General features: G+C 41.2%; 2 protein-coding genes across 18 annotated transcripts in view; one reads left to right on the plus strand and one right to left on the minus strand.

Moving 5' to 3' along the window:
• zmat5 (zinc finger, matrin-type 5) overlaps window positions 1-26,692 on the plus strand; it is a 331,963-nt gene that overhangs the window by 79,682 nt on the left and 225,589 nt on the right. For 4 of the 17 annotated variants that reach the window (XM_068055078.1, XM_068055081.1, XM_068055086.1 and 1 more), the window contains one exon: window positions 5,235-5,291. The exons of 9 other annotated variants lie outside the window; for them this stretch is intronic. The gene's annotated coding sequence lies outside the window, so the exon portion shown is untranslated. Of the gene's footprint in view, window positions 1-5,234; window positions 5,292-9,624; window positions 9,682-9,854; window positions 9,961-10,230; window positions 10,375-26,692 lie in introns of those variants that run through there. 4 more of the 17 variants (XM_068055085.1, XM_068055092.1, XM_068055089.1 and 1 more) reach the window with 3 other exon arrangements.
• The window catches only part of LOC137382740 (calcium-binding protein 7), a 52,318-nt gene continuing 50,691 nt past the window's right edge, over window positions 25,066-26,692 (minus strand). The window contains exon 5 of the mRNA XM_068055075.1: window positions 25,066-25,193. Coding sequence (XP_067911176.1) covers window positions 25,066-25,193 — 128 coding nt within the window. The remainder of the gene's footprint in view (window positions 25,194-26,692) is intronic.

Below are 26,692 nucleotides of genomic sequence, written 5' to 3' on the forward strand. Positions count from 1 at the left end.
TGCTTAATCATTGATTATGTTTGAAGCAGAGATTGACAGATTTCAAAATACCAATGACATAAAGGGATATGGGGATAGTGTGGGAAAAAGGCATTGAAGTGGATGATCAGCCATGATCATATTGAATGGCAAAGGAGGCTCGATGGCCTGAATGGCCTACTCCTGCTCCTATGTTCCTATGTCTGTGATAGGGCAGAAAACGGAAGACATTAAAAATGACAAAGGAGGTAGTGCAGCAAAGCCAAAGGGAGTAATAATGGGACAAGAGACAAAAGTTGTGTCCAAAAGAAGTGTGAATGGCAGAATAATGAACAGCTGCCATCTGAGAGCAAAACAAGAGAAAACAAGATTAAGACTGAAACATGCAAAGAATAGGCAACATTGGGAGCAGAGGTTACAGTCAGAAATTGTTGCCCTCAATGTTGAAACCAGAGGGCTGTAAAGTGCCTCATCGAATCCTGAGGTGCTGTTCCTCAAGCTTTTTGAGTTCCCTTTAATGTTAACTGCCATTCTGTTATCATATTCTTTCTTTGCCAGTCTTATTTTCCTCTTCACTTCTCTTCTCAACTTGTTATATTTGGCCTGATTCCTGTTTGAAGAATTCAATGAAGTTTGAACTACTAAAGTGTGTTTTTTTAAATTAGTGTAATTTATGAAGGACTTTAGATTGTAATGGGTAGTGTTTGGAGTAGAACGAGGCCCCTAGCGTAATTAGTATTTTTTAATTAAAGTATCTAAGCAATTGAAAGGTAAGTCATGGCAGGAAAGCTCGCACCCATGATATGCTTTTCCTGCGCAGTGTGGGAAATCAGGGACGCTTCCAGTGTCCCTGACGACTATGTGTGCAGGAGGTGTATCCATCTGCAGCTACTGACTACCCGAATTACGGAGCTGGAGCTGCGGGTGGATGCACTGTGGAGCATCCGCGTTGCTGAGGACATCGTGGCTAGCACTTTAGCGAGGTGGTCACACCATAGTTAATGGCTGCAAAGGCAGAAAAGGGCTGGGTGACCACCAAGTGGGGTAGTAGGCGCAGGCAGATAGTGCAGGAGTCCCCTGTTGCCATCCCCCTCTCTAACAGATATATCGCTTTGGGTGCTGTTGGGGGGATGCCCTCCCAGGGGAAAGCAGCAGCAGCCAAGTTTGTGGTACCAAGGATGGCTCTGTTGCACAGCAGTGGGGAAAACAGACTGGGAGAGCCATAGTGATAGGAGCTTCAAATGTAAGGGGAACAGACAGGCGTTTCTGTGGCCGCAAACGAGACTCCAGGATGGTATGTTGCCTCCCTGGAGCTAGGGTCAAGGATGTCTCGAAGCGGTTGCAGGACATTCTCCGGGGGGAGGGTAAACAGCCAGTGGTCATGGTACCTGTCGGTACCAACGACATAGGTAGAAAAAGGGATGAGGTCCTGCAAGAAGAATTTAAGGAGTTAGGAGCTAAATTAGAAAGCAGGACCTCAAAGGTAGTAATCTCAGGATTACTTCCTGTGCCACGTGTTAGTGAGTATAGGAACAGGAAAATAGACCAGTTGAATGCGTGGCTGGAGAAATGGTGCAGGAGGGAGGGATTTAGATTCTTGGGACATCGGGATTGGTTCTGGGGAAGGTGGGACCTGTACAAGTGGGACGGGTTACATCCAGGCAGGACCGGAACCCATGTCCTCGCGGGGACGTTTGCTAGTGCTGTTGGGGAGGATTTAAACTAGAATGGCAGGGGGATGGGAACCTGAGCAGGGAGACTGAGGAGGAGGAAACCAGGAGAGAAACAAAAGACAGGAATCAAAAAGGCATAAGTGGAAGGCATAAAAATCAAGGGCAAGAAACAAATAGGGCCATAGTGCGAAATAATGCTAAGATGACTAAGAATGTTAAAAAGACAAGCCTAAAGGCATTGTGTCTCAATGCACAGAGTATTCGCAATAAGGTAGGCGAATTAACCGTGCAAATCAATGTGAATGGATATGATATAGTTGCAATTACAGGGACATGGCTGCAGGGTGACCAAGGATGGGAACTGAACATCCAAGGATATTCAATATTTAGGAAGGACAGGCAAAAAGGGAAAGGAGGTGGAGTAGCGTTAGTAAAAGAGGAAATCAATACAATAGTGAAGAAGGATATTAGCTCAGAGAATCCTGATGTGGAATCTATAAGGGTGGAGCTAAGAAACGCCAAGGGGCAGAAAATGTTGGTGGGGGTTGTATATAGAGTCATAGAGAGATACAGCACTGAGTCTGTGCCTACCATTAACCACCCATTTATACTAACCCGCCATTAATTCCATTTCCATCTCACATCCCCACCTTCCCTCAATTCTCCTACCACCTACCTACACTAGGGGCAATTTACAATGGCCAATTTACCTGTCAACCTTGAAGTCTTTGGCATGTGAGACGAAACTGGAGCACCCAGAGGAAACCCATGCAGTCACAGGGAGAACTTGCAAACTCCACACAGGCAGTACCCAGAACCGAACCCGGGTCGCTGGAGCTGTGAGGCTGCGGTGCTAACCACTGTGCCGCCCATATAGACCCCCAAACAGCAGTGGTGATGTAGAGGATGGCATTAAAGAGGAAGTTAGAGACGCATGCAATAAGGGTGTAACTGTAAGTATGGGTGGCGTTAATCTACATATAGATTGGGCAAACCAAATTAGCAATAATACTGTAGAGGAGGAATTCCTGGAGTGCATATGTGATGGTTTTTTGGACCAATACGTTGAGGAACCGACTAGAGAACAGGCCATCCTAGACTGGGTATTGTGTAATGAGAAAGGATGAGTTAACAATCTTGTGCAGCGTCCCTTGGGGAAGAGTGACCATAACATGATAGAATTCTTCGTTAAGATGGAGAGTGAGAGAGTTGATTCCAAGACTAGGGTCCTGAATCTCAATAAAGAAAACTGAAGGTATGAGGCGCGAGTTGGCTGTGATGGATTGGGGAACATTACTTAAAGAGTTGGCAGTGGATAGGCAATGGCTAGCATTTAAAGAGCGCATGGATGAATTACAACAATTGTTCATTCCTGTCTCGTGCAAAAATAAAACAGGAAGGGTGGCTCAACCGTGGCTTACAAAAGAAATTAGGGATAGTTTTAGATCCAAGGAGAAGAAATATAAAATGGCCAGAACAAGCAGCAAACCTGAGGATTGGGAGCAGTTTAGAATTCAGCAAAGGAGGACAAAGGGATTGATTAAGAAGGGGAAAATAAAGTATGAGAGTAAGCTTGCGGAGAACGTAAAAACTGACTGTAAAAGCTTCTATAGATATGTGAAGAAAAAAAGATTAGTGAAGATAAATGTGGGTCCCTTACAGTCAGAAACGGGGGAATTTATAATGCGGAAGAAACAAATGGCAGACCAATTCAATACATACTTTGGTTCTGTCTTCACAAAGGAGGACACAAATTACCTCCCAGAAATGTTGGGGAACATAGGGTCTAGTGAGAAGGACGAACTGTATGAAATCAATATTAGTAGGGAAATGGTGTTAGTGAAATTGATGGGATTAAAGGCCGATAAATCCCCAGGGCCTGATAATCTACATCCCAGAGTACTTAAGGAAGTGGCCCTAGAAATAGTAGATGCATTGCTGGTCATTTTTCAGAATTCTACAGACTCTGGAACAGTTCCAACGGATTGGAGGGTAGCTAATGTAACCACACTATTTAAAAAAGGAGGTAGAGAGAAAACAGGGAATTATAGACCGGTCAGCCTGACATCAGTAGTGGGGAAAATGCTAGAGTCCATTATAAAAGTTGCACTAGCAGAGCACGTGGAAAACAATGACAGGATTGGACAAAGTCAACATGGATTTACGAAAGGGAAATCATGCTTGTTAAATCTACTGGAATTTTGTGAGGATGTAACTAGTAGAATAGATAAGGGAGAACCAGTGGATGTGGTATATTTGGACTTTCAGAAGGCTTTCGATAAGGCCCCACATAAGAGATTAGCGTGCTAAATTAAAGCACATGGGATTGGAGGTAAGGTACTGACATGGATAGAGAACTGGTCGGCAGGCAGGAAACAAAGAGTAGGAATAAACGGGTCTTTTTGCGAGTGGCAGGCAGTGCATATTGGGGTACCGCAGGGATCAGTGCTAGGACCCCAGCTATTCACAATATATATTAATGATATAGATGAGGGAATTAAATGTAATATATCGAAGTTTGCAGAGAACACAAAACTGGGTGGGAAGTGTGAGCTGTGAGGAGGGTGCAGAGAAGCTTCAGAATGATTTGGACAGGTTGAGTGAGTGGGCAAATACATGGCAGATGCAGTATAATGTGGATAAATGTGAGGTTATCCACTTTGGTGGCAAAACAGAAAGGCAGATTATTATCTGAACTGTGATAGATTGGGAAAGGGGGAGCTGCAGTGAGACCTGGGTGTCCTTGTGCACCAGTTGCTGAAAGCATTGAGGTGCAGCAGGCAGTTAAGAAGGCAAATGGTATTTTGGCCTTCATAGCGAGAGGATTCAAGTACAGGAGCAAGGATGTCTTGCTGCAATTATTCAAAGCCTTGGTGAGAGCACATCTGGAGTATTGTGTACAGTTTTGGTCTCCTTATCAGAGGAAGGATGTTCTTGCTATGGAGGGAGTGTAGCGAAGGTTCACCAGACTGATTCCTGGAATGGCAGGACTGATGTATGAAGAGAGTTTGGGTCGATTAGGCTTGTATTTGCTAGTGTTTGGAAGAATGAGAGGAGCTCTCATAGAAACCTACAAATTTCTAACTGGACTGGACAGACTAGATGCAGGAAGGATGTTCCCGATGGCGGGGGAGTCCAGGCCCAGGGCTTACAGTCTAAGGATAAGGGGTAAGCCATTTAGGACTGAGATGAGGAGAGATTTCTTCACCCATAGAGTGGTGAACCTGTGGAATTCTCTACCACGGAAAGCAGTTGAGACCAAATCATTAAATATATTCAAGAAAGAGTTAGGTATAGTTCTTATGGCGAATGGGATACGGGCAGAAAGTGGGAACAGGTTACTGAGTTTGGATGATCAGCCATGATCGTATTGAATGGCGGAGCAGGGCCAAATGGCCTACTCCTGCTCTTATTTTTCTATGTTTCATCTGACATGCATCATACACCTCTTTTTTTTGTGTTTCATCATATTCTCTATCTCCCTTGTCATCCAAAGAGCTCTGGCTTTGATTCCCCTACCTTTACCCCTTGTTGGAATGTAACTAGCCTATATCTGAAACATCTCCTCCTTCTATACTGCAGCCACTTGAGAATCATCTCACGGAAGAACTGGGAAAGGCAAAGGCACACTGAAGACAGGTACTAAGTGAATGCACAAAAGTGATTAATTTATTTTTGCATGCATTATTTAATGGATGAATTTATAAAATTGGATTTAGAATATGCATTTTCTTGTAGCTTTTATTTTTGCGTTATCAGAAAGACAATATGATGATGGCTGACAGAGAAAAGGTAAGGAATGTGGGACTGCTGGTGAATGGGGGTAGTGTGGCTGAGGCTGAGGTTACTCACATTGCTCATGAATAATCTGATCATGTAGAGCCTGAGCAGAAAGGCGTTGTCTGCGTTGTAGTCTCCCTTATTCTTCCTCTTCTTCCTCCACTTCCTTCTCCTATTTCCAGTGTTTCTGATCTTCAGCTTCTCACCAGATGGGTGGTGGTAAGGGCTGCTCCCTCATAACGACCAGGTTATGCAGCATACTACCAGAAATCATCATATCCATTTAGCTGAGTACTGCAGGGCTCCTCCAAAGCAGCCCAGGCAGCAGAAGCATTGTTTGAGGATGCTGATGGTGTTCTCTACAATGTTCCTGTGTCAGTATGGTTTCACTGTATGCCTGCTGTACGTGTGTGCACAGGTTCCTGATGAGTCATGAGGGGATACCCCTGTTGCCCAATAGCTAGCGTTATGCAGGCCCCTACCTGCCAAGAATAGGGCACATTGGTTTTGTCATATGAACATTGATTTTGAACTGTTACTGGAGCGAGGAAATGACTTGTTGAACAGAACAGCCGTGGCTGGAAAAAACATTTGCACGCTAACAGACGGTGCTTGTGTAGACAAAGGACCATTCCCCGACACATTTAACCCACAATGGATGTTGATCACTGGACAGTGAGGAGGTGGGAAAGTGCATTCCAGGGCCTGCTGGGATGATGCAATCCACAGGGGCCAGGACTGATTGGACCAGCTGGTCACATGACTAACTGGCCGTTCCAGGGTTTTTGAACTAGCCACAGAGAGTTTGAACTGACAAAAACTGTTCGTTCCTGGACTGAGAAGATCTCTCCTGTCTGTTCCCATCTCTTTCTCACAAGCCTCTGAATCCACTGATGACACATGAACTCCAAGAGAGAAAAGTCTCCTACAGCGAACAAGATTTAAGAAGAATACTGGGCCCCAACGAAAAGCAAGGTCTACCTACAATCAGGGACTCTACAGTGAGCTCGAAGAACCCATAACAAAAACTCCAGATTTTGCCTCAAACTTTACCACTTTATTTTTCTTCTCTTTTCTGTCTCCATTTGCATGTGTATATCGCGTATGCATGCTAGTGTGGGTGCGTCGTGTATCCGTAGGTGTCAACCGAATTAGAGTTTAAGTTTAATAAATATCAACTTTTCTTCTTTAAACCTAAGAAAACCTAAGACCAGATGAAGGCTGAGAAGAACCGCTAGACACCTTTCACACCAGGTCATAACACTAGCCTTAATTTGCTGCACTGGTTCAAGTACAGGTGGAACAGAGTACTGCTGCAGAATGGAAGTTTTGTGATTGCTGCCAGGCTAACAGGCATTCACTTGCATGATGCGCTGCCTGTGGTCGCACACCAACTGCACATTGTGGGAGTGGAATCCCTGCTGGTTGATGAATATGGCTGTGTTCAGATGAGGCACACACAGCAATCTATGTGCAGTCAATTGCACCCTGCACTTTGGGAAGCCTGCAATCTGTACAAAACCTTGTGCTTGCTCCTCCTGCTTGTCTCTGGAAAGAGGAAGTGACGTTTCTCATTGTATAGAGAGCCTCAGAGACCTCCCTTATGTAACAGTGCACTGCAAACTGCACGATGTTGCTTATATCTTCAGCAGCAGCGTGGAAGGAGCCAGAGGCATAAAAAGTAAGAGCCATGGTTACCTTAACAGGCCACAGGCAATACTATCCTTGCCCTGCTTTGAACCTGTGGTTGTGGCAGCAGCAAATGACAAATTTCACTCACACCCCCTTTGCAAAACAAAAAAGTCTCATGCACTGGTTGTCGCTGAAGTTGAGGTCAGAGAATTGCTCCCTTAAGACCCTGGGTGGATATGGTATCCTGTTGAGTGTCCTCCTCCTATTCTTCCTCCTCCTAACAGTTTGTCCTACTCAGTGCAACCTCTATTCATGCTCAACTCACAGGGGAAGCCTTGCCACGCCATTCTTGTTGGAAGAAACTTCTTTCAGCACAATGTTTGATATGACAAGAGAAGTACTGCAGACCACTCTCTGTAGAATATTCAAACTTTAGCCAAGTGTAGGAAAGCTGCAAAAACATATACAATTGCACCAACAGCCAGAAGAAATAATTCAGCAACTAACCTGTAAGTAGTTCACAACCCCTTTAAATAGTGCTGGTGGTGGGGTCCTTCATTCTATTTAACATTATGTTCAACTGTGCAAGGTTAAGATAAGGCGTAGGCTGGAGTGTAAAATTGCAAACTGGTAGTGGTGGCTTCAAGTCAGAGTTGCCTGCACAATCATGCCATCATCTCGCTGCTCTGCCTATTGCCGGTGGTTGTTAGGCAAACACACATATAAACCTCTTTACCAAGATGGCAGCCTGCAGATTTCCCATCAGATGTGTCTGCACATTTTTGAGTCTTAGTTGGCAACATAGCACCTAAAAAATAAAAGGGATGCTACACGGCTCTACTTAGCCCCCATTCATCCTTCTTCCACAAATGTGTCAGCTATGGCTCAGTGATAACAATCTAACCTCTGAGGAAAAAGGTTGTAGGTTCATGTTCCACTCCAGAGACTTGAGCACACAATCTAGATTGATACTCTGGTGCAGTATTGAGAGAGTGTTACACTGGGATGAGATGTTAAACTGAGGCCTTATCTGCCCTCTCTAATGGACGTAAATGATCACAGAACACTATTTTGGAGAAACGCAAGGGAATTCTTCCCTATGCCCTGGCCAACGTTTATCCCTCAACCAACACCACTAAAACAAATTATCTGGTCATTAACATGTTGTTGTTTATGGGACCCTGCTGTATGCAAATTGCCTGCCCCATGACTTGCATTACAACAGTGACTTCACTTCTTTCTTTCAAATGTAACTAGGTTGGTGATTTATTTTTGCAAGTGAGTTTTAATTGCCATATAACTTTAACATTCTTTGAGAAAAAAGACTTGAATTTATGTAACTCTGGACGCCGCAAAGTGTTTTACACCCAATGAAATATTTTGAAGCTTAGTCACAATAGAAATGCCCTAAAGGTTTGAATTAGCTTTTGTCACCTTTCGTCTTGCTATTTTTGAATGATTTCTATCTCCTAGTGATGCAGTGGAGAAATAATCATTCCAACGAAATGCCTTATTGCTGCTGTTTAAATCTCAATTGTCTACTAAACTAACATGCGCAAACTATTAGAGAACCAGATAAAGTGAGAGAGAAAAAGAAAAGTTTCATGCTTTCCTCTTGTCAAAACAAAGTCAAAGAATCAGGATTTCCCAAAACAATCCTGTCCAGACCCTGTCAAAAGCTCTAGATCCTAGTGCTTTAATTCCAAGTCCCTCTCCAGGTGCTCACTCAGACTGAATCTGACACTTCAACCTTTGTGTGCTGTCTGTTCTTCAGCCAACTTTTTTAAATTCATTCACAGGCTGGGGGTGTCACTAGCAAGGCCAGCATTTATTGCCAATCCCTATACAACTGAGTGGATTGCTAGGCCATTTCAGAAGGCAGTTAAGAGTCAATCACATTGCTGTGGATCTGAGTCACATATAGCCCAGACCACGTAAGGGTGGCAGATTTCCTTCCCTAAAGGACATTTGTGAACCAGATGGATTTTTATTACAATCCGGCAGTTTTGTGGCTGCCATTACTGATACTAGCTTTTTATTCCCAATTTATTTAATTAACTGAATTTAAATTACCTAGCTGCTTTGGTGAGATATGAATGCATATTTCCAGAACATTAGTCCACACCTACTGGATTACCAGTCCAGTAGCATAACCTATATGCTACCATACCCCATTACTAGGCCTGGCTATTTCACCTCTGCAATATTGGCTGCCCATGTCTCTGCTTCACTCTTCTATCAGCTGAAACTCTCACCCACATATTTTGTCACCTACCAGCTCAACTGTGTCGTCAAGTAATGAGCCCTAGTGAAGGCAGAGGCTTTCCTACAAGGAGGAAACAGATGTGATGTCCTGTTTACATGGTTACGCCTCTTAATCGGTAGTGAGAGAGCTGGAATTGCAGGGACTGCGGTCACCCAGATGTTATCGCAGCCAAAGTTTGTTATCTGGAAGATTTAGGAAGGGAAGAGCAGGAAAATGCAAAACAAAGAGATCTTGTGTGTCAGTATAGAACAGCAGCATCAGAAGTTGATGTCCTGAATTGTTTCAATTTTCCAGTTAAAGGAGGACAAAGCACAGTGATGAATGAGGGAAGAAAGATAAGGGAAGCGGCAGGTAAAATTGGGTTGAATTCTCATTCCTTTCAAATACTTAAAAATGTTTGTAACTTCAACATTAAATTTTCATTATAGTCTGAAAATTACTGTGTAATACTTTAGTATGAATGCTTAACCCATTTAAATGACAGCATTGCTCACTGTAACTTCTGAGCCTATATTTCCTCTTAGAAGCTAATGAGGAGATGATGACACCATCACTAATATTGAACCTTGTAGGAGAGGAGAGAAAGAATGAAAATTGCAGTGAAGAAAAAAAACTTCAATTATTGATGAGGTAACATCCTCATCCATCATCATTTTTTCATCTGTTCCAATTATTCTTAAAAACCAAATCTTCTGTGGAGAGTTTGCACAAAATATGCAGTGAAATGATAATATTTTTGTTTTTTTATCTCTTAAATGTACCACAGTAATTAGATTTGAAAAAGTAAATGGCAGTGCAACTTATCTTTAAGACCAGCTGTCCATAGAAACTGACTAATGTCTGTTCCAACAATAACCAAATTCATGTCTGCTCACTCACAATAATAATTTCTCTATTTAGACAGAGGCCAAAACATTTTCAAACCCTCGAGCATTTTTTGTTGAAATTCACATGACAACAAGGACTCTCTCCTCCGGTCCATACTTGAAAGGAAATCGATTTGACACAGCTGCCATGTTCACACTTTGCAGTTCCTCTAAACAAGTAAGGAACTGTTAAGGAATTTGACAGTACCACAGTGTGGAGGATAAGTATTTGTTTACCAACACTGTTAAGCATCTATTAACCCAAGATAGTATACTACAAATGTTGCATTTTATTTAAACTTTTAAAATATTTGTGCTCATTTAAATGAAATGTTATAACAAATTTTTGGTGTAACGTTTTTGGATCCATTCCCCAGGCACTTCCCAAATTGGCATAAGATGGATACCTAACAGGCAAACCTTCCATTACTCCTCCCAGTAGTTTGCCTTAATATAAATATGCAAACATACATATAAGTGTTGGACAGGAAAAGGCCAGCTGGTTCATTTATCCTGTCCTATTCAGTTAATGCCTTATGCATCACAACTGAGATAGTCCCTATGCACTAGGTTCACAGGGAAAAGGAGGTTTAAAAACTTTTAGTTGGCCAATTTATTCCTACACATTACATAAGAACATAAGAAATAGGAGCAGGAGTAGACCATACGGCCTGTTTTAGCCTGCTCCGCCATTCAACATGATCACTCTGATATTGGACTTCAACTCCACTTTTCTGCCCACTCTTCATATCCCTGGATTCCCCGAGAGACCAAAAATCTGTCCATCTTAGCCGTAAATCTATTCAATAATGGTGCATTTACAACCCTCTGGGCTAGAGAATTCCCAAAATTCACAACCCTTTGAGTGACAAAATTTCTCCTCATCTCAGTCCTAAATGATTGGCCCCTTATCCTGAAACTGTGCCCCCATGTTCTAGATTCCCCAGCTAGGGGAAACAATGTCTCAGTATTTACAATGTCTCAGTATTTACCCTGTCAAGCCCGTTCATAATCGTGAATGTTTCAATGAGATCATCTCTCATTCTTCTAAAATTCCAGAGAATATAGATGTAATTTACTCAGCCTCTCGTAATAGGGCGACCCTCCCATCCCAGGGACTAATCTAGTGAACCTTCGCTGTACTACCTCCAATGCAAGTATACCCTTTCTTAAATATGGAGACCAAAAACTGCACACAGTATTCCAGGTGTGGTCTCACCAAAGCGCGGTACAACTGTAGCAAGCTGTCTTTATTCTTGTGCTCCAATCCCCTTGCAATAAACGCCAGAATGCCATTTGCTTTCCTAATTGCATGCTAACTTCTTGAGTTCCTTGTGCAAACCTCACTGAACATCAACATTTACAAATTTCATGCCTTTTAAAAAATATTTTGCTTTTCTATTCTTATGACCAAAGTGAATAACCTCACACTTCCCACCTTGTTACCAACTCAGTTAACCTGTCAATATCTCTTTTCAGCCTCTTTGTATCCTCCCCACAGCTTGCATTCCCACCTAGCTTTGTATCATCAGGAAACTTAGATATATTACTCTCTGTCTCTGTGTAAGTCATTAATATGGATTGTAAATAGCTGAGGCCCCAGCACTGATCCTTGTGGCATTCCACTAGTCACAGCCTGCCAATTTGAAAATGCCCCATTTAGCTCTACTCTCTGATTCCTGTCCATTAACCAATCTTCCATTCATGCTAATATATCACCCCCCAACTTCATGTGCCCTTATCTTGCCAATTAACCTTTTGTGTCACACCTTATCGAATGCCTTTTGGAAATCCAAGTATACTACATTTATTGGTTCCCCTTTACCTACCCTACAAGTTACATCCTCAAAATTTCTACTATTTGTCAAGCAGGATTTCCTTTTTGTAAAACCATGTTGACTTGTTCTTATCATACTATGCTTTTCTAAGTGAATTGTTAAGACTTCCTTAATAATATATTCCAGCACTTTCCCTATGACTGATGTCAGGCCATCTGGCCCGTAGTTCCCTGTTTTCTCTCTCCCTCCTTTCTTGAATAAGTGGTGGCACATTTGCTGGGACTGTTCCAGAATCTAGGAAATTTTGGAAAATCATAGCCAGCCATCCACTATCTCTACAGCTATCTTTTAGAACCCTAGGATGTAGGCCATCAGGTCTTGGGGATTTGTTGGATTTTAGTCCTTTGAGTTTCATCACTACTTTTTCTCTGCTGATATTAATTTCTTTAATTTCCTCACTCTTATTAGCTGCTTGGTTACTTTCTATTTCGGGTATGTAACTTGTGTCTTCCACTGTGAAGACAGACACAAAATATCTGTTTAATGCCATTTCCTCATTCCCCATTATAATTTCTCCTGTCTATATGTCTAAGGGACCAACTCTTCCTTTTTATATACTTGTAAAAGCTCTTACAATCTGTTTTTATATTCCTGGATAGTTTACTCTCATATTCTATTTTGTTCCCTTTTTATCAACTTTGTGGTAACCCTTTGCTGGTTTCTAAAACACTCCCAAACCTCAGACTTACTATTATTCTTTGTCACATTATAAAATCTAATACTATCCTTAACCTCCTTAGTAAGCCACAGATGGAGCTTCCATACATTCAGATAAAATGACTTCAATTTTATTTTTTTACCACTGTTCCCTGCATGGACTGTACTCTAATGCACTATTACTGTTAAACTCTCTGTCCCTTCCTGTCGGATTCAGCTTGTCTTTACCCACATCAATATACTTTTCTATTGCCTCAACTTTTATCTTTGAATTTCAAAAGCTCCCTTCACCCAAGCCCTCCTCCACCTCTGTTAGTTTACAGTCATTTTTCCCTACTCTGACCATATTTGCTGGTGCATTCTTATGTTTGTACATTCTGTCCCTTCCTGTGACACTCTGGTTACCATTTCCTGTATCACTATCCTGCACTATTGTCTTGTCCTTTCTCTTTAACTTTCCAAAGCTCGCCTCACTTGAACCCTCTCCCCCACTCCCATTCCATTATTTAGATTAAAGCCCTCACTATGGCCCGCATTATACAACTCACCAGGACACTGGTCCCAGAGTGGTTCCGGTGATGACCATCCCACTGGTACAGCTCCCTCTTTCCCCAGTACTGGTGCCAGTGCCCCATGAATCAAACCCATTTCTCCCACACCAGTCTTTGAGCCACGCATTCAACTCTCTGATCTTATTTACTCTACGCCAATTTGTTCGTGGCTCAGGTAGTAATCCAGAGATTATTACCTTTGTGGTTCTGCTTTTTAATTTTAGCCCCTAGCTGCTCATACTCCCTCAACAGAACCTCTTTCTTAGTCCTACCTATGACGTTGGTACCCACATGCACCACAACAACTGAGAAGTGTAGAGGAAGTGAGGGACCTGGGAGTGATTGCTGAAGGTAGCAGGACAGGTCGATAAGGTGGTTAAAAAGGCATATGGAATCCTTTCCTTTATTAGCTGAGGTATAGTTGAGGTATAATATAGCTGAGGTATAATGCTATGTCCAGACTGACCAAGAGAGTGTGGGAAAATGGCGCACTGACACGGAACACAAAAGTCCGAGTGTATCAAGCCTGTGTCCTCAGTACCTTGCTCTATGGCAGCGAGGCCCGGACAACGTATGTCAGCCAAGAGCGACGTCTCAATTCATTCCATCTTCGCTGCCTCCAGAGAATACTTGGCATCAGGTGGCAGGACCGAATCTCCAACACAGAAGTCCTCGAGGCGGCCAACATCCCCAGCTTATACACACTACTGAGTCAGCGGCGCTTGAGATGGCTTGGCCATGTGAGCCGCATGGAAGATGGGGCAGGATCCCCAAAGACACATTGTACAGCGAGCTCGCCACTGGTATCAGACCCACCGGCCGTCCATGTCTCCACTTTAAAGACGTCTGCAAACGCGACATGAAATCCTGTGACATTGATCACAAGTCGTGGGAGTCAGTTGCCAGCGTTCGCCAGAGCTGGCGGGAAGCCATAAAGACGGGGCTAAAGTGTGGCGAGTCGAAGAGACTTAGTAGTTGGCAGGAAAAAAGACAGAGGCGCAAGGGGAGAGCCAACTGTGTAACAGCCCCGACAAACAAATTTCTCTGCAGCACCTGTGGAAGAGCCTATCACTCTAGAATTGGCCTTTATAGCCACTCCAGGCGCTGCTTCACAAACCACTGACCACCTCCAGGCGCTTACCCATTGTCTCTCGAGATAAGGAGGCCAAAGAGAGATAGAATATAAGAGCAGGGAGGTTATGCTGGAACTGTACAACTCATTGGTTAGACCACAACTTGAGTACTGTCTGAAGTTCTAGTCACCTCATTACAGAAAGGATGTAATTGCACTAGAGAGGGTACAGAGGAGATTTACGAGGAAGTTGCTAGGACTGGAAAAATGCAGCAATGAGGAAAGATCGGATAAGCTGGCGTTATTCTCCTTGAAAAAGAGAAGGCTGAGGGGGAGATCTGATTAAAATGTAAAAAATTTTGAGGGGCCTGGATAAAGTGGAGGTGAAGGGCCTATTCACCTTAGCAGAGAGGTCAGTTACTAGGGGCATAGATTTAAAGTGATTGGTAGAAAAATTAGAGGGTGGTGAGGGTCTGGAACTCCCTGCAGAAACTCTGAACTCATTCAAAAGGAGTCTGGATATGCACCTCAAGTGCTGTAATCTGCAGGGCTACGGACCAAATGCTGGAAGGTGGGATTAGAATAGGTGGATTGTTTTTCGGCCGGCACAGACACAGTGGGCCAAGTGGCCTCTTTCTGTGCCTTAAACTTTCTTTGATTTCTATGATCCTTCCACTCTCGCGCGAAGTTCCTGTCCAGTCCTAATGAGATGTCCTTAACCCTGGTACCGGGCAGGCAGCACAGCCTTCAGGAGTCATGCTGTCAGCTGCAGAGAACAGTGTCTATCTCCCTAACTATCCTGTCCCCTACTACAATTACATTCCTTTTTAACTCCCCCCATTTGAATGGCCCCCTGCACCACGGTGCTGTGGTCAGTTTGCTCATCCACCCTGCAGTCCCTGCTTTCATTCATACAAGCTGCAAGAACCTTGAACCTGTTAGATAATTGCAGGGGCAGAGGCTCCTCCATTGCTACCTTCTGCATCTCTATACCTGCCTCACTCGTAGTCACACCCTCCTGTCCCTGACCATGGAACAAATCAGAAGTCCTAGCCTAAGGGGCGTAACTGCCTCCTGGAACAGTGTCCAGGTAACTTTCTCCCTCCCTGATGCGTTGCATTGTCTGAAGCTCAGACTCCAGCTCATCAACTCTGAGCCAAAGTTCTTTGAGCTACAGACACTTATTGCAAATGTGGTTGCTGTGGATCACACTGGTGTCCACCAGCTCCTACATGCTACAGCTGCAGCACCTGCCATCTTTATTGTGTTTTATTTAACTAATTAGGTTTCAAGTTTAGAAATATCACTCAACTGTTTTCTGTAGGTATATTAAGTAGTTTAACTAGTTAAGCTATAAATTTAATGTAATACTTGTATTGCAGTACCGGTTTAAACTACTGCCCCTGTTTAAAGGGGAAAAAAATCTTAAACTCTCCAACCAATCACCTATCTGTTCATCTAATTAATGCCTTTGAACACTCATCAGCTACTGGGGCAGAAAACAGGTATAAAAAGCAGCACCTCCTTCCCCTTCTGCACTGAATTGCCAAGTTAGCACTTGTTCCTCTTCGCACTCAGCCCTCATTGTCTTCAGTCTGTGCTTCCTGATAGATTAGTGACATGTTCCATGATGTCAACATAATTCTTTTTGTGACATTTTATTAGCATGTTGAAATAAATATAAAGAAATACAACTTTTCAGGAAATAATTTCCCTTTTATTAAATAATTTTCTTATACCAAATTTTGAAACGTGTAACATTTTAATAAAAATAAATTAAACATAGATATATTTATTCAGTATTGCAAATAATTTATTAAAAATAAGTTCATGCACTAAAAGCAACTCACAAATCAGTTTTGCATATATTTAAATAAAATGTAAAATCCAGACTTTTAAAATACATGCATAACAAGTTAAGGAATAATTATTTTTGGTCTTCATGTTTTATTTAACGTTGTTAGACGTCAAATCTACCCAACATTTTCTTTTTACATATGTTTCAGTATTTAAAATTCATCCACTTTGAATGTTAAAAGTAATTTACAAGCCCATGATGTTCACTTCACTTGCTATGACTCACTTCAATGGAAATATAGTGACCTTGACATTACACTGTGCTGTATTTGCTTATTAGCACCTAAAGTGTTGGTCTGAAATTCCTCACCAAACTAGCAAAAGTATTAACCCATTTTTGTAAACACCCTAACGCCTCCATTAAAATAACAGAGAGTGGAATTTGAGATGAATACATTAAACGTTCATCTGAAATTATCGGACAAAATAATTTCAAGGACAATACCTTAGGCTCCCAGTACACTGTACTATTAACACAGGTCACACTGAGATTTTCACACTGGTGCTAAAAACACAGTATAACATAACCAATGGCAGCAAAATGCTTTAATGTATTGGTGCCAGTGACACCGACTCCAAGAAGTTGCCTTCCGTTGGTTTTGCTTTACAGACCTTCCAACTTAAGGAAAATATTGAGAAGGTAAGGTTTCAGCCAAATGTTGACGTTACAACAGATTTGCTGGGTGGGGTGGGTGGTCCTCAGAAGCTTTGGGTTGTTACTCTGTTCAATAAAAACACAGATGATTCTTCTGAAATGAGGCTGTTACCTTCAAAATGATTTACTTTGGTCATGACATGCATGGAAACCCACATTTAAGAATATCCAAATCAAGTCACTGAGAAATCTACCCCAGCCTGAAGAGTTTTTGATTGTCCATTATGGATTTTTTTTTCAGGTTTGCACTTGCTGCTGTTCAATATTCAGTGTATTAACACCTAATCTGTACTAATGCTTTGTCTTTCAACAAACCATTAACATATTGTTTGCCTTTGCTCCGTGACCTTTTGGTCAGCTATGTGGCCTGGTCCAATCTAGACCTCCTTTGTTATCTCTTGCCCCACCCCCACCTCACTTGCTTATAATCTGTGACTTTTCTAATATTTGTCAGTTCCGATGAAGGGTCACTGACCCGAAACGTTAACTCTGCTTCTCTTTTCACAGATGCTGCCAGACCTGCTGAGTGGTTCCAGCATTTCTTGTTTTTATTTCCAGAACTACTTCCTGCTGTCTGCCCAGCAAGTACCACCCTACTTGGGCATTGCTTGCAGAGCTATCCAAAATTGAGCGAAAAAAACCTCAGGCCCTAGTAGCAGATTTCATCGAAAGTTTATGGCACAGAAAGAGGCCACTTGGCCCATTGTGTCTGCGCCGGCCAAAAAGCGAGCCACCCAGCCTAATCCCACCTTGCAGCATTGGTCTGTAGCCTTTCAGGTTACGGCACTTGAGGTGCATATCCAAGCACCTTTTAAATGAGTTGAGGGTTTCTCCCTCTACTACCCTGTCAAGTAGTGAGTTCCAGACCAGCACCACTCTCTGGGTGAAAACATATTTCCTCACCTCCTCTCTAATCTTTCTACCAATCACTTTAAATCTATGCCCCTTGGTCACTGACCTCTCTGCTAAGGTAAATAGGCCCTTCACATTCACTCTATCCAGGCCCCTAACAATTTTGTACATTTCAATCAGATCTCCCCTCAGCCTTCTCTGTTCCAAGAAGAACAACCCTAGCCTATCAATCTTTCCTCATTGTTGCATTTTTCCAGTCCCAGCAACATCCTTGTAAATCTCCTCTATACCCTTTCTAGTGCAGTTACATCCTTTCTATAATGAGGTGACCAGAACTTCACACAGTACTCAAGTTGTTAACCCTCCATTGACCATTAGTAAGGCAGACTGGCTACTCAGTCCTCAACATTCCCCTGGAAGACCGCGGACCTGCCAAGTGCTGGTTTTGAATTACTGATACAAAAGTAAAATACTACGGATGCTTGAAATCTGAACTAGAAACAGGAAATGCTGGAAATACTCAACAGGTGTGTAGACAGAAACAGACATAAGAAATCAGAACTTGACAAAAGGTCACTAATCTGAAAAATTGGACAGGATTTTCATCCCATGTGGGGTGAGTACGGAGGAGGATGGGCAAGCGGGAAAATGCATGCTGCTGGCTGGTGTGCTGGCTTTCCAACAGCGTCCGCGTGCAGCAGGTAGCCAATTAAAGTAAGTAAATGGCCACTCGGGGCCAATTAACAGAGGCCTACTGGAGGCATTGGGGACTTGGCCATTGGCCTGGAGGAGGACTCCCGGCAGCAGACCCAGGGGTCAGCACTCCAGGCAAGCTTTGAAGCCCATTTGGGGGAAATCATTGCCAGGTGATTTTTCTCACACAGTGCGTGGTTATGACCCCCATTTGTCCCCAACATCAGGGTCCAAACCCAAATGGCAAAATCCTGCCCATTAACTCTGTTTCTGTCTCCACATATGCCGCCTGGCCTACTGAGTATTTTCAGCATTTTCTCTTTTAATATTGGATTACTGTGTTGACCACAGAGGTTTGGCTTGCTTCCCAGCTTCTTTTGCCAAGTATCTCATCTTACCCTATTACAATGAGGATAAGTTGGAAGGTCTGACTTCACAGTGTTTGAAGCCTGACTTTTAATTAAAAATTTAGTGGTATAGGAGGACAGCAACCTATTATCCGTTAATTAAAAGAGCTGGTTTTCCCGTAGAATCAGTAGAAAACTGACTCGCAGCACAGAAAGCTGTTAAATCGCACTTACGTACTTGTGAGTGTGCAAATGCAGAACCCTCCCTCAAAGAAAGTACAAGCGAACAATTTCCACTACTTTGACCAAAAATTGCATGGGACTAGTTTGAGACTTGTAAGAAGAAAAGTTGTGTTGCTGATGTTTAATTCTACAATCGAGCCCACCTCATAAAGACCAACATAAAGGTTACTGTTTCTTTAAAAATATAACTTTACATATTTGAAAATTGCATTTTTTTTTACACATTATATTACCCATTAGTTAGCAACATTAAAAAAACTTCTAATACACCTGCCCCTTTATTCAGGAAAGTAATAATGAAGAGCCCTTTCAACATATTATGATATACCATCCATAGCAACTTGCATAGTAAAAGCCCATACCATTTTGAAACACTCTTTGCAGACAACTTGGAATTCATTACTTGTTGACATTTGGCTACTTTCACTAGAATGATGAATCACAGTTATTGAAGTTCTAGTTAACCTCTGCCTGAAGCTTTTATCTGTTTAATGTGCAGCCAACACTGACAAGATCATCAAAGTCTTTGTTGGTGTCTCTGGTGGAATTCAGGCAGTGCAGTGGGAATGGAAAGCTCAGAAGTTGCCTCTTCTTACAGACTTCAAAATCATAACGATAATTGAAGAAATCTCAGTGGACAAAAATGCATGAGTAAGGGCTGCTCTCAATGAAGGCAGTTCCTTTTTCTATTCAATGTGTTTATCAGTTGTTTGGTTTTGATGAACTAAAGAGCAAAACAATCTGCTAAATTGAAGGAAAAATGGGTTTTTAGAAAATCCTAGAATCAGCCGCATAGTGATATGAGATAAATGTCCGTGACACTGTTTCTCACATATGAAATGCATAATCTTCTGAGGTTTGGTTTGATATTCAGGTTTTGCCAAGTCTTGTAAACATAAGGTGGCTTGGGAACAGATTTAAACTAGTTTACAGGGTTATATCTGATATATTTTCCTGTACATAAATATTTACTTCCAGTTCATATGCCAAGCATGTGATCTTGTCTGCACCTCTTCGTGCCCTTTAGAGTATTTCTATTCTCACCGCTCGATGGGATTTTGCTGGATTGAGAAATGGTCTGAACTCCAAATTCAGCACTAATTCAACCAGACACAGTTCACTACACACACAACAGGAAACAATGTAGATTATATGTACTATTACAACATAACAATCAACACTTCCATTAAATTGAACTTTGGATGTGCATAAGCAACATAGATATAAGTAGATTATTATTTTAGATAGGAATTACAAAAAGGGGATAATAGCATTTGCTTTACATTTTCAACAACTCTATCAATATAAATTTAAATTCGCACTTAATGAATTTATAGGGCAGTGAAATGGATCACTTACAGATGGCAATAACTTCTATATGGGGTGACTCGTTACCTGAACTTGTGTTGGGGGGGTTCAACTAACTACTGACATTGTAAATCATACATCACACTTATGCACAACTTCAACATAATTTGTTGTGTTACAGTTCTATTCATTACGTATGGAGGAGAACATGCAAGTTGCAAAATTAGAGGCATTCATAACTGATGTTCATAGCAACACTGGGATAAAGTAACATTGGTGCTACTGTTAAAGTAACCTTTTGCACACTAATGTAAACTTAAAACATCAAATAAAACATACACTTGCCTAACATGTATTTTATATATATTCATGCAGAGAAATAAATATATTGCACAGAAAACACTTTGGTGGGTCATGGTTCATACATTATACTTTCTCTGTTGTGTTACCTGTATTGTGATATCCCTACTCAATATTTAGAGTGGCTTAGCAGAGTAAGCCTACTGTAGGTGCCATTGGAGTTACGGAACACATCCTTAGTGATGGATGTCACTGAATCTTCCAGCTAATGCACAGGAAGAATGAAGAAATTTTAGGCCATTATACCTAAATCTGAAATTTCTTTCTATATTTTCTTACAAAATATGTATACATGCTTTTTTTTTCATTATCTAAAGCTTCTAACAAATTAGTAACAAAAACAAATGATAAATAGTTTAAAGTATTATAGTTATAAATGCCTTTAGTAGATGAGTTTGCATTTTTTCAGTTTGCTGTGACAGTATTGCACACAGTGCAGATGCTATTGCTGCAATAAATAAAACATCTTTAAGGTAAGTTACCAATCTAACAGTTCACTTTTGATTTCTGACTACTAATGTGTCCTTTAGTAACCATATCTGTGATGGCAGTGCATTGGGCTGAATTTTTAGATCTACTTCCCAACATGTTGGTGGTATAGTGGTGCAGTGGTTAGCACTGCAGCCTCACAGCTCCAGTGACCCAGGTTCACTTCTGGGTACTGCCTGTGTGGAGTTTGCAAGTTCTCCCTGTGACCGCGTGTGTTTTTGCCGGGTGCTCTGGTTTCCTCCCACAGCCAAAGACTTGCAGGTTGATAGGTAAATTGGCTATTGTAAACTGCCCCTAGTGTAGGTAGCTGGTAGGAGAATTGAGGAAAAGGTGGTAGGGAATATGGGATTAATGTAGGATTAGTATAAATGGGTGGTTGATGGTTGGCACAGACTGGTGGGGTTAGGGGCCTGTTTCAATGCTGTATCTCTCTATGACTGTATATTAACCTTACAATGGCATGGAAGAACTTACTGTCCCTTTCCACCATCACAGTGCTTATCTCCATTTTGCCAGGGTCCTCTGAATAAGTAACCTGGGTGACTACCTGTAGAAGGCAGTTGGTCCAGATACTGTATGTAAATTGGGGCCCTATAATGCCAACAATGCTTGGTGCTGTTTTTGGGCGAATGCATGCACCATGCATGCTTTTCACCCAATATTAGTTGGCAGCTGGGCTGAAGAGGAGCCAGTGAGTAATTTTACCTTTTATATTTCTGGGACCAGGAGGAACAAGAGTGCTCCAGAGGGCTGCCTAAAACCAGCCTAGGCCACTGCCACTTTGGAATCTCTCCCACCACCCCCCCCCCCCTCCCCACCCACCACCCCCAACCCCTGAAGATTGCCTGCCCCTGCCTTATCCCATCACAAGGTCAAAGCCCACCTTCTATGGACGTACCTCCTAGCAGCCTGGAGGCTGTTCAGCACTGCCTGATATTGTGGGGTACCTTGGGGCATTTCATTTTTCCATCTGCAGCCTGCTAGCCTGATGCTAATCAGGCTCTGCCTTCAAAATAGAACTGGCCTCCTACAGAAATGATCGGGCAGTTGGCCTGTGTAAACTGCCCGTCAGCCACCTGTAGTCCACTCTTGGAGGGAAATCAACCCCATTCAGCAGCATGTAATTTGATTAGCTGGGCTGCTGATGAGATAGCTTGTCAAGTAAAGACTTCCCTATCTGATTCTATCAAAGAATACTTGTGGTATAAACACATAAAATCTTTGGAACAGTTTCTTCCAGCTGGGTAATATTAGTGTTTCAACATTGCAGGGAGTTTTGAGTTTCACAGTACTTGAATTTACACCTTGGGAAACTAATGCTTAGTGTGTCTTTCAGAACGTTCTCTCTGCTATTTTAGCAGAGGCTTTAATCTGTTCAAAATAAAATAGCAGAGGGAGGGATCACTTATGAATGTGTAACACCTGGGAAATTTTCAGGGCCTAAGAATTAAACCACAGTGTTCAAAAGCATAACATTCTGAACATTTATGTCAGGTTGAAATTTACTTCCTTTAATACAAGCTATTCCATTGAATGATACCAAACATTGAGCAGATGATTTAATGGTCATGACTGCAACTCCACTCACAACACCACGGAACAGCTGATTGAGAATAGGATGTATCATAAATATTGCAGTAAACTAAAGGGAAATATTTGGAATTTAAGACATTTTAAACATTATCTTGAATTTTGCTTTAAGTAAAATATCAAATAGGCTTTTTAATTTTAACAAGAAATCATTTACATGTCAGTATTATTTAAAGTATTAAAGTAAATTGGGACTTTGAAGAAAGATTTAAATCTACTCTGTCTTTTGACATATACTGGGATATCTTGTTTCCTTTTTAAGTGCACTTCTTGCCCCTTGATTGGTTTTCGTAGATGTGATCACTGATACATCCCTAAGCAATAATGTTTTAATGCTTTTTATACATAATTACAACTATAGTTTATAGAAGTGATTAAGGGCAGTTCTACGACACTAAATCATTGACAATGCTAGATTCTCATACTTAAACCTAAACCACAGCGTTAACTGTGATGGTAACCTGAGTTGTTTGCTACAGCTCATTGTGCTATTTCATTAGCCTCTGTGTACCTCCAGATTCTCTATGAAATATGAAGATTGTCAACACTACAGAAAATAGCTTGAAATAGTAATAAAATTAAAGTGTTTATGTTTTGCTTTCAGATTTATCAAATAAATATTTGGTGTCTTGTTGAGATATGAAATAAAAAAAGCATTTTGTAAATAGCCTGTCTGTTCTGTCCTCAAATCCTTTCCTACCCAGTCATCTCTGTAATTTCCACCTTTTGAGTGACAATTGATTGTCATTGTTTTGGTGGAAGGAGAGGTTTAATATCTCACATGTGATATCATTGTAAGAAGCTTATAATAATACCACAGAAAATGATTGTGTACTTCCTACAAAGCTGACATTGGCTGACTGTCAACCATCTTCCAATGCAGACTGTATTTCCCTATCCAGTGTATTAAATTTAATAAGAAAAAGAATCCTTTCTCTTCTTAGAAGTCGTTAGGACCCTGAAACCTCCAACAATTTGGTTTGGTTTCCTCTAACGTTTTCTCATGTTCACATAGCAAACACCATCAACAGTGGCAATAAGATCCAATGCTGGAAATATCATTACCCTGTACCTCATAAACATGTTTTTCTTTCTTCCATAAATGAATAAAAGTTACTATAGTAAATTATGCAAAAATATATCTGTGCAATTTTAATTAACCAGGCTAGGTTTCTTCATAACATATTTTGCTAAAAAAGTAAAAGTGCTTTAAAACCGTTGACTTGAGGGTAGGGGCACGGAAACAGCATTCCGACAAATCGAGAATGAATCCAAACCTCTAACATTGCCATTAATTTCCTCCTTAAACGTGATGACAGAGTGAAAACCTGGCTTCAGGTAAAACAAGTTTTCATACTTGTCATTGGAACACTAAGCACAAGGTTTTAACAGGAAAAGATCAATATTTTTTTCTCTATCAAACCAGGTAAGTTTAGATAAACCTATATTTGTGCTCCTTCCCATTCTAGGATGTTTTATCTGTAATATTGCTGTAAAAACCATTGTATTTAATCCAGTAGTTGGTGCAAGTGTTTTTTTTACACTTTCTGAAATATAGTTTTGTGGATGAAAAAGGATAATTACAACGGGTTACACTGAAACCGTATTTAAAACCCAATCTGTACAGGTTTCATTGTTTTCTGATGGTTTTTACCTGGAACTGGCTATATTACCCTTCATTAGGAATTACATTTTAAAATGACATTTGTGCAATGCTAAAATATCAATGATGCACTTTAATGGTTCGTAAATAGCATCAAATTGTAGTATGTTAAGTTGTGTAATGCAAATTAAAGTGTACAACTTCACTTTCAACTAACAAAATAATGACTGTTGACACTTTGTGGAAAAACAGCCAAGTTACAGAATGGGGAGGCATTTGGTTGATGTCCATGAAAAGTTCAGATTCTGACACAAAAAAACAGCTGGCACCATGACTGTTTTTCTATGGAGGAAATGAGAATACAATATTCAGAACCCTTCCACTCACCAATCTGTTTTTTCTTCCCTTTACATGAACATGTTTGGATTCACTCAGCCACAATAAGAACTCCTCCAGTCTTCACTATAGGTCAATGCCTATTCAATAGTGTCTTGCATGCTTAGATTTCATCTGCCACTTAGTGATATCCTAATGGGTACTGTTCATCAAAATTGTAAAAGTTTCACAATAAAAGTTGTCACATCACTGTGCATTTGAAAATCCATGCATCATCATGCATCTAATTTCCTGTATTCCTGTATAGGCTGGATGTTCCTTCAGGGACTCCAAAATCAATAGGACTACCATGCAATCGGGCTGCTGTTTGTCAGTTTCTCAGAGTTGTCCAGGGGCAGGCTGATTTGAGGCTGTCCTCTTATTTCATCCCACTTCTCAGCACCTGATTTGCTGCTATGAGCATTACACTGATGATGAAAGCTATAGCGAATGCACAGATGAGACTCTTTCTTACACACGTCTGTTTGATCTGCTGTGTTGAGCATGCTGCAGATAGAAACAAAAGTAGTTTATTCTCTGAATTCACTTGAAAACTGCACTACTTCTTTCTGCTTAGAGCTATAGTGGCCTAGCTGAGAACTGATGAAATCTGCCCAGTGGAAGCAAATAAATTCAAATGCCAATTGAAAATGGTGACTTTCTGCTGGGGGCTCAAGCATGTTGTAAATGTCTATTGCATACAAGACACAACTATGCACATTTGCTCACTAATATATAATAGTACATTTATATTAGCAATACATATGTTTAAAAAGTCAAATATACTCAATGTTTTAAGTCTCAAGGGAAGGGAAAATTCAAAAGGTAAAGCACCTAATTCTACAGTTAATGCTACTCCATCACCAGAAGAACTATCGGTTGCCCTGGAAACAATAAATATACATTCCATACCTTAAAGTTCACAAGAAAAAAAGGTATGTAATTTAAAAATGTCATTATACCCATTTAAATATGTACTACAAGTAAAGTCTGACATGGTATGATTTCACTGAAATTGAGGATTTATATCATTAAAGACTGTTTAGAGGTCATTTTTGACTTTGCTTTTGGTATTCTAGAGACTCTGTTTCCACATTTCTCACCAATATTAATGAACCATTTCATTTTGATGGAAGGAGAAAGTTACTTTTAATGATGATTCTTAATAAGTTTGGAATCGTTTCGGAAGTTATTAATGAACCAAATCTCCAAAGATCACAAGCTTTTATGTACAATTGAATTCAATATATATTTAAGTGAGAGCATAATGGTAACTCAATTCTTCCATCAAGTCCTCTAATTTTCCTTGATGTTCTGTAGGAGATGTCAAGTATTCTATTAATTGCATTAACTTTGCTCTTGGGGATTCAAAAATGTTATACTGTCTACTTCGCATCAGTGGAAATGTGGAAAGAATTTCTACCAATTCCAACCTGCAAGTAAGAAAAGAACTTATGCAGTGATGTCTCCTTCTGTTGGGACAAATATGTAGTAACAGCAGACTTGAAATTATATTTAATCTTAAAGCCTACTTTTTCAGACTGGTGTGGTGGTGCAACATCTCAATGCTGTCAACCCTGTGCTACAGGCTGGTAAGGTGTGGGCATACCCTTGTAGCTCCTCATGTGGTGACTTCATGACCTCAAATCATGCCATGCGGATGAAGTGACGGAGTGAGTTCGTCCATATTGAAGGATGGTAAATCAGAGTGGGAGTCATTACGGTTTTCTCTGTGTAGTTCCAAGCTCAGATAAGGCAAGAGCAGAGGCCTAAAAGCCAGTTAGTCCCCTCATGCCACATAGTGTGGAAGAAGCCTAAAAGAACTAAGGAAACACAAGGCGGTATTTTATGCACTCCCCCATGGTGAGTTTGGAGGCAGGGAGGGCATTTAATCGTGCGGGATGGTGGCGGGTGGGGACCCCGCAACATTCCGTATTCCACCCCGATTATGTCCGTGGTGGGAAGGCCCACAAACGGCCTTCCCACTCTGCTGCCAATTGAGGCAC

This window comes from Heterodontus francisci, chromosome 23 (assembly GCF_036365525.1).
Source record: "Heterodontus francisci isolate sHetFra1 chromosome 23, sHetFra1.hap1, whole genome shotgun sequence".
Taxonomy (NCBI): Eukaryota; Metazoa; Chordata; class Chondrichthyes; order Heterodontiformes; family Heterodontidae; genus Heterodontus; species Heterodontus francisci.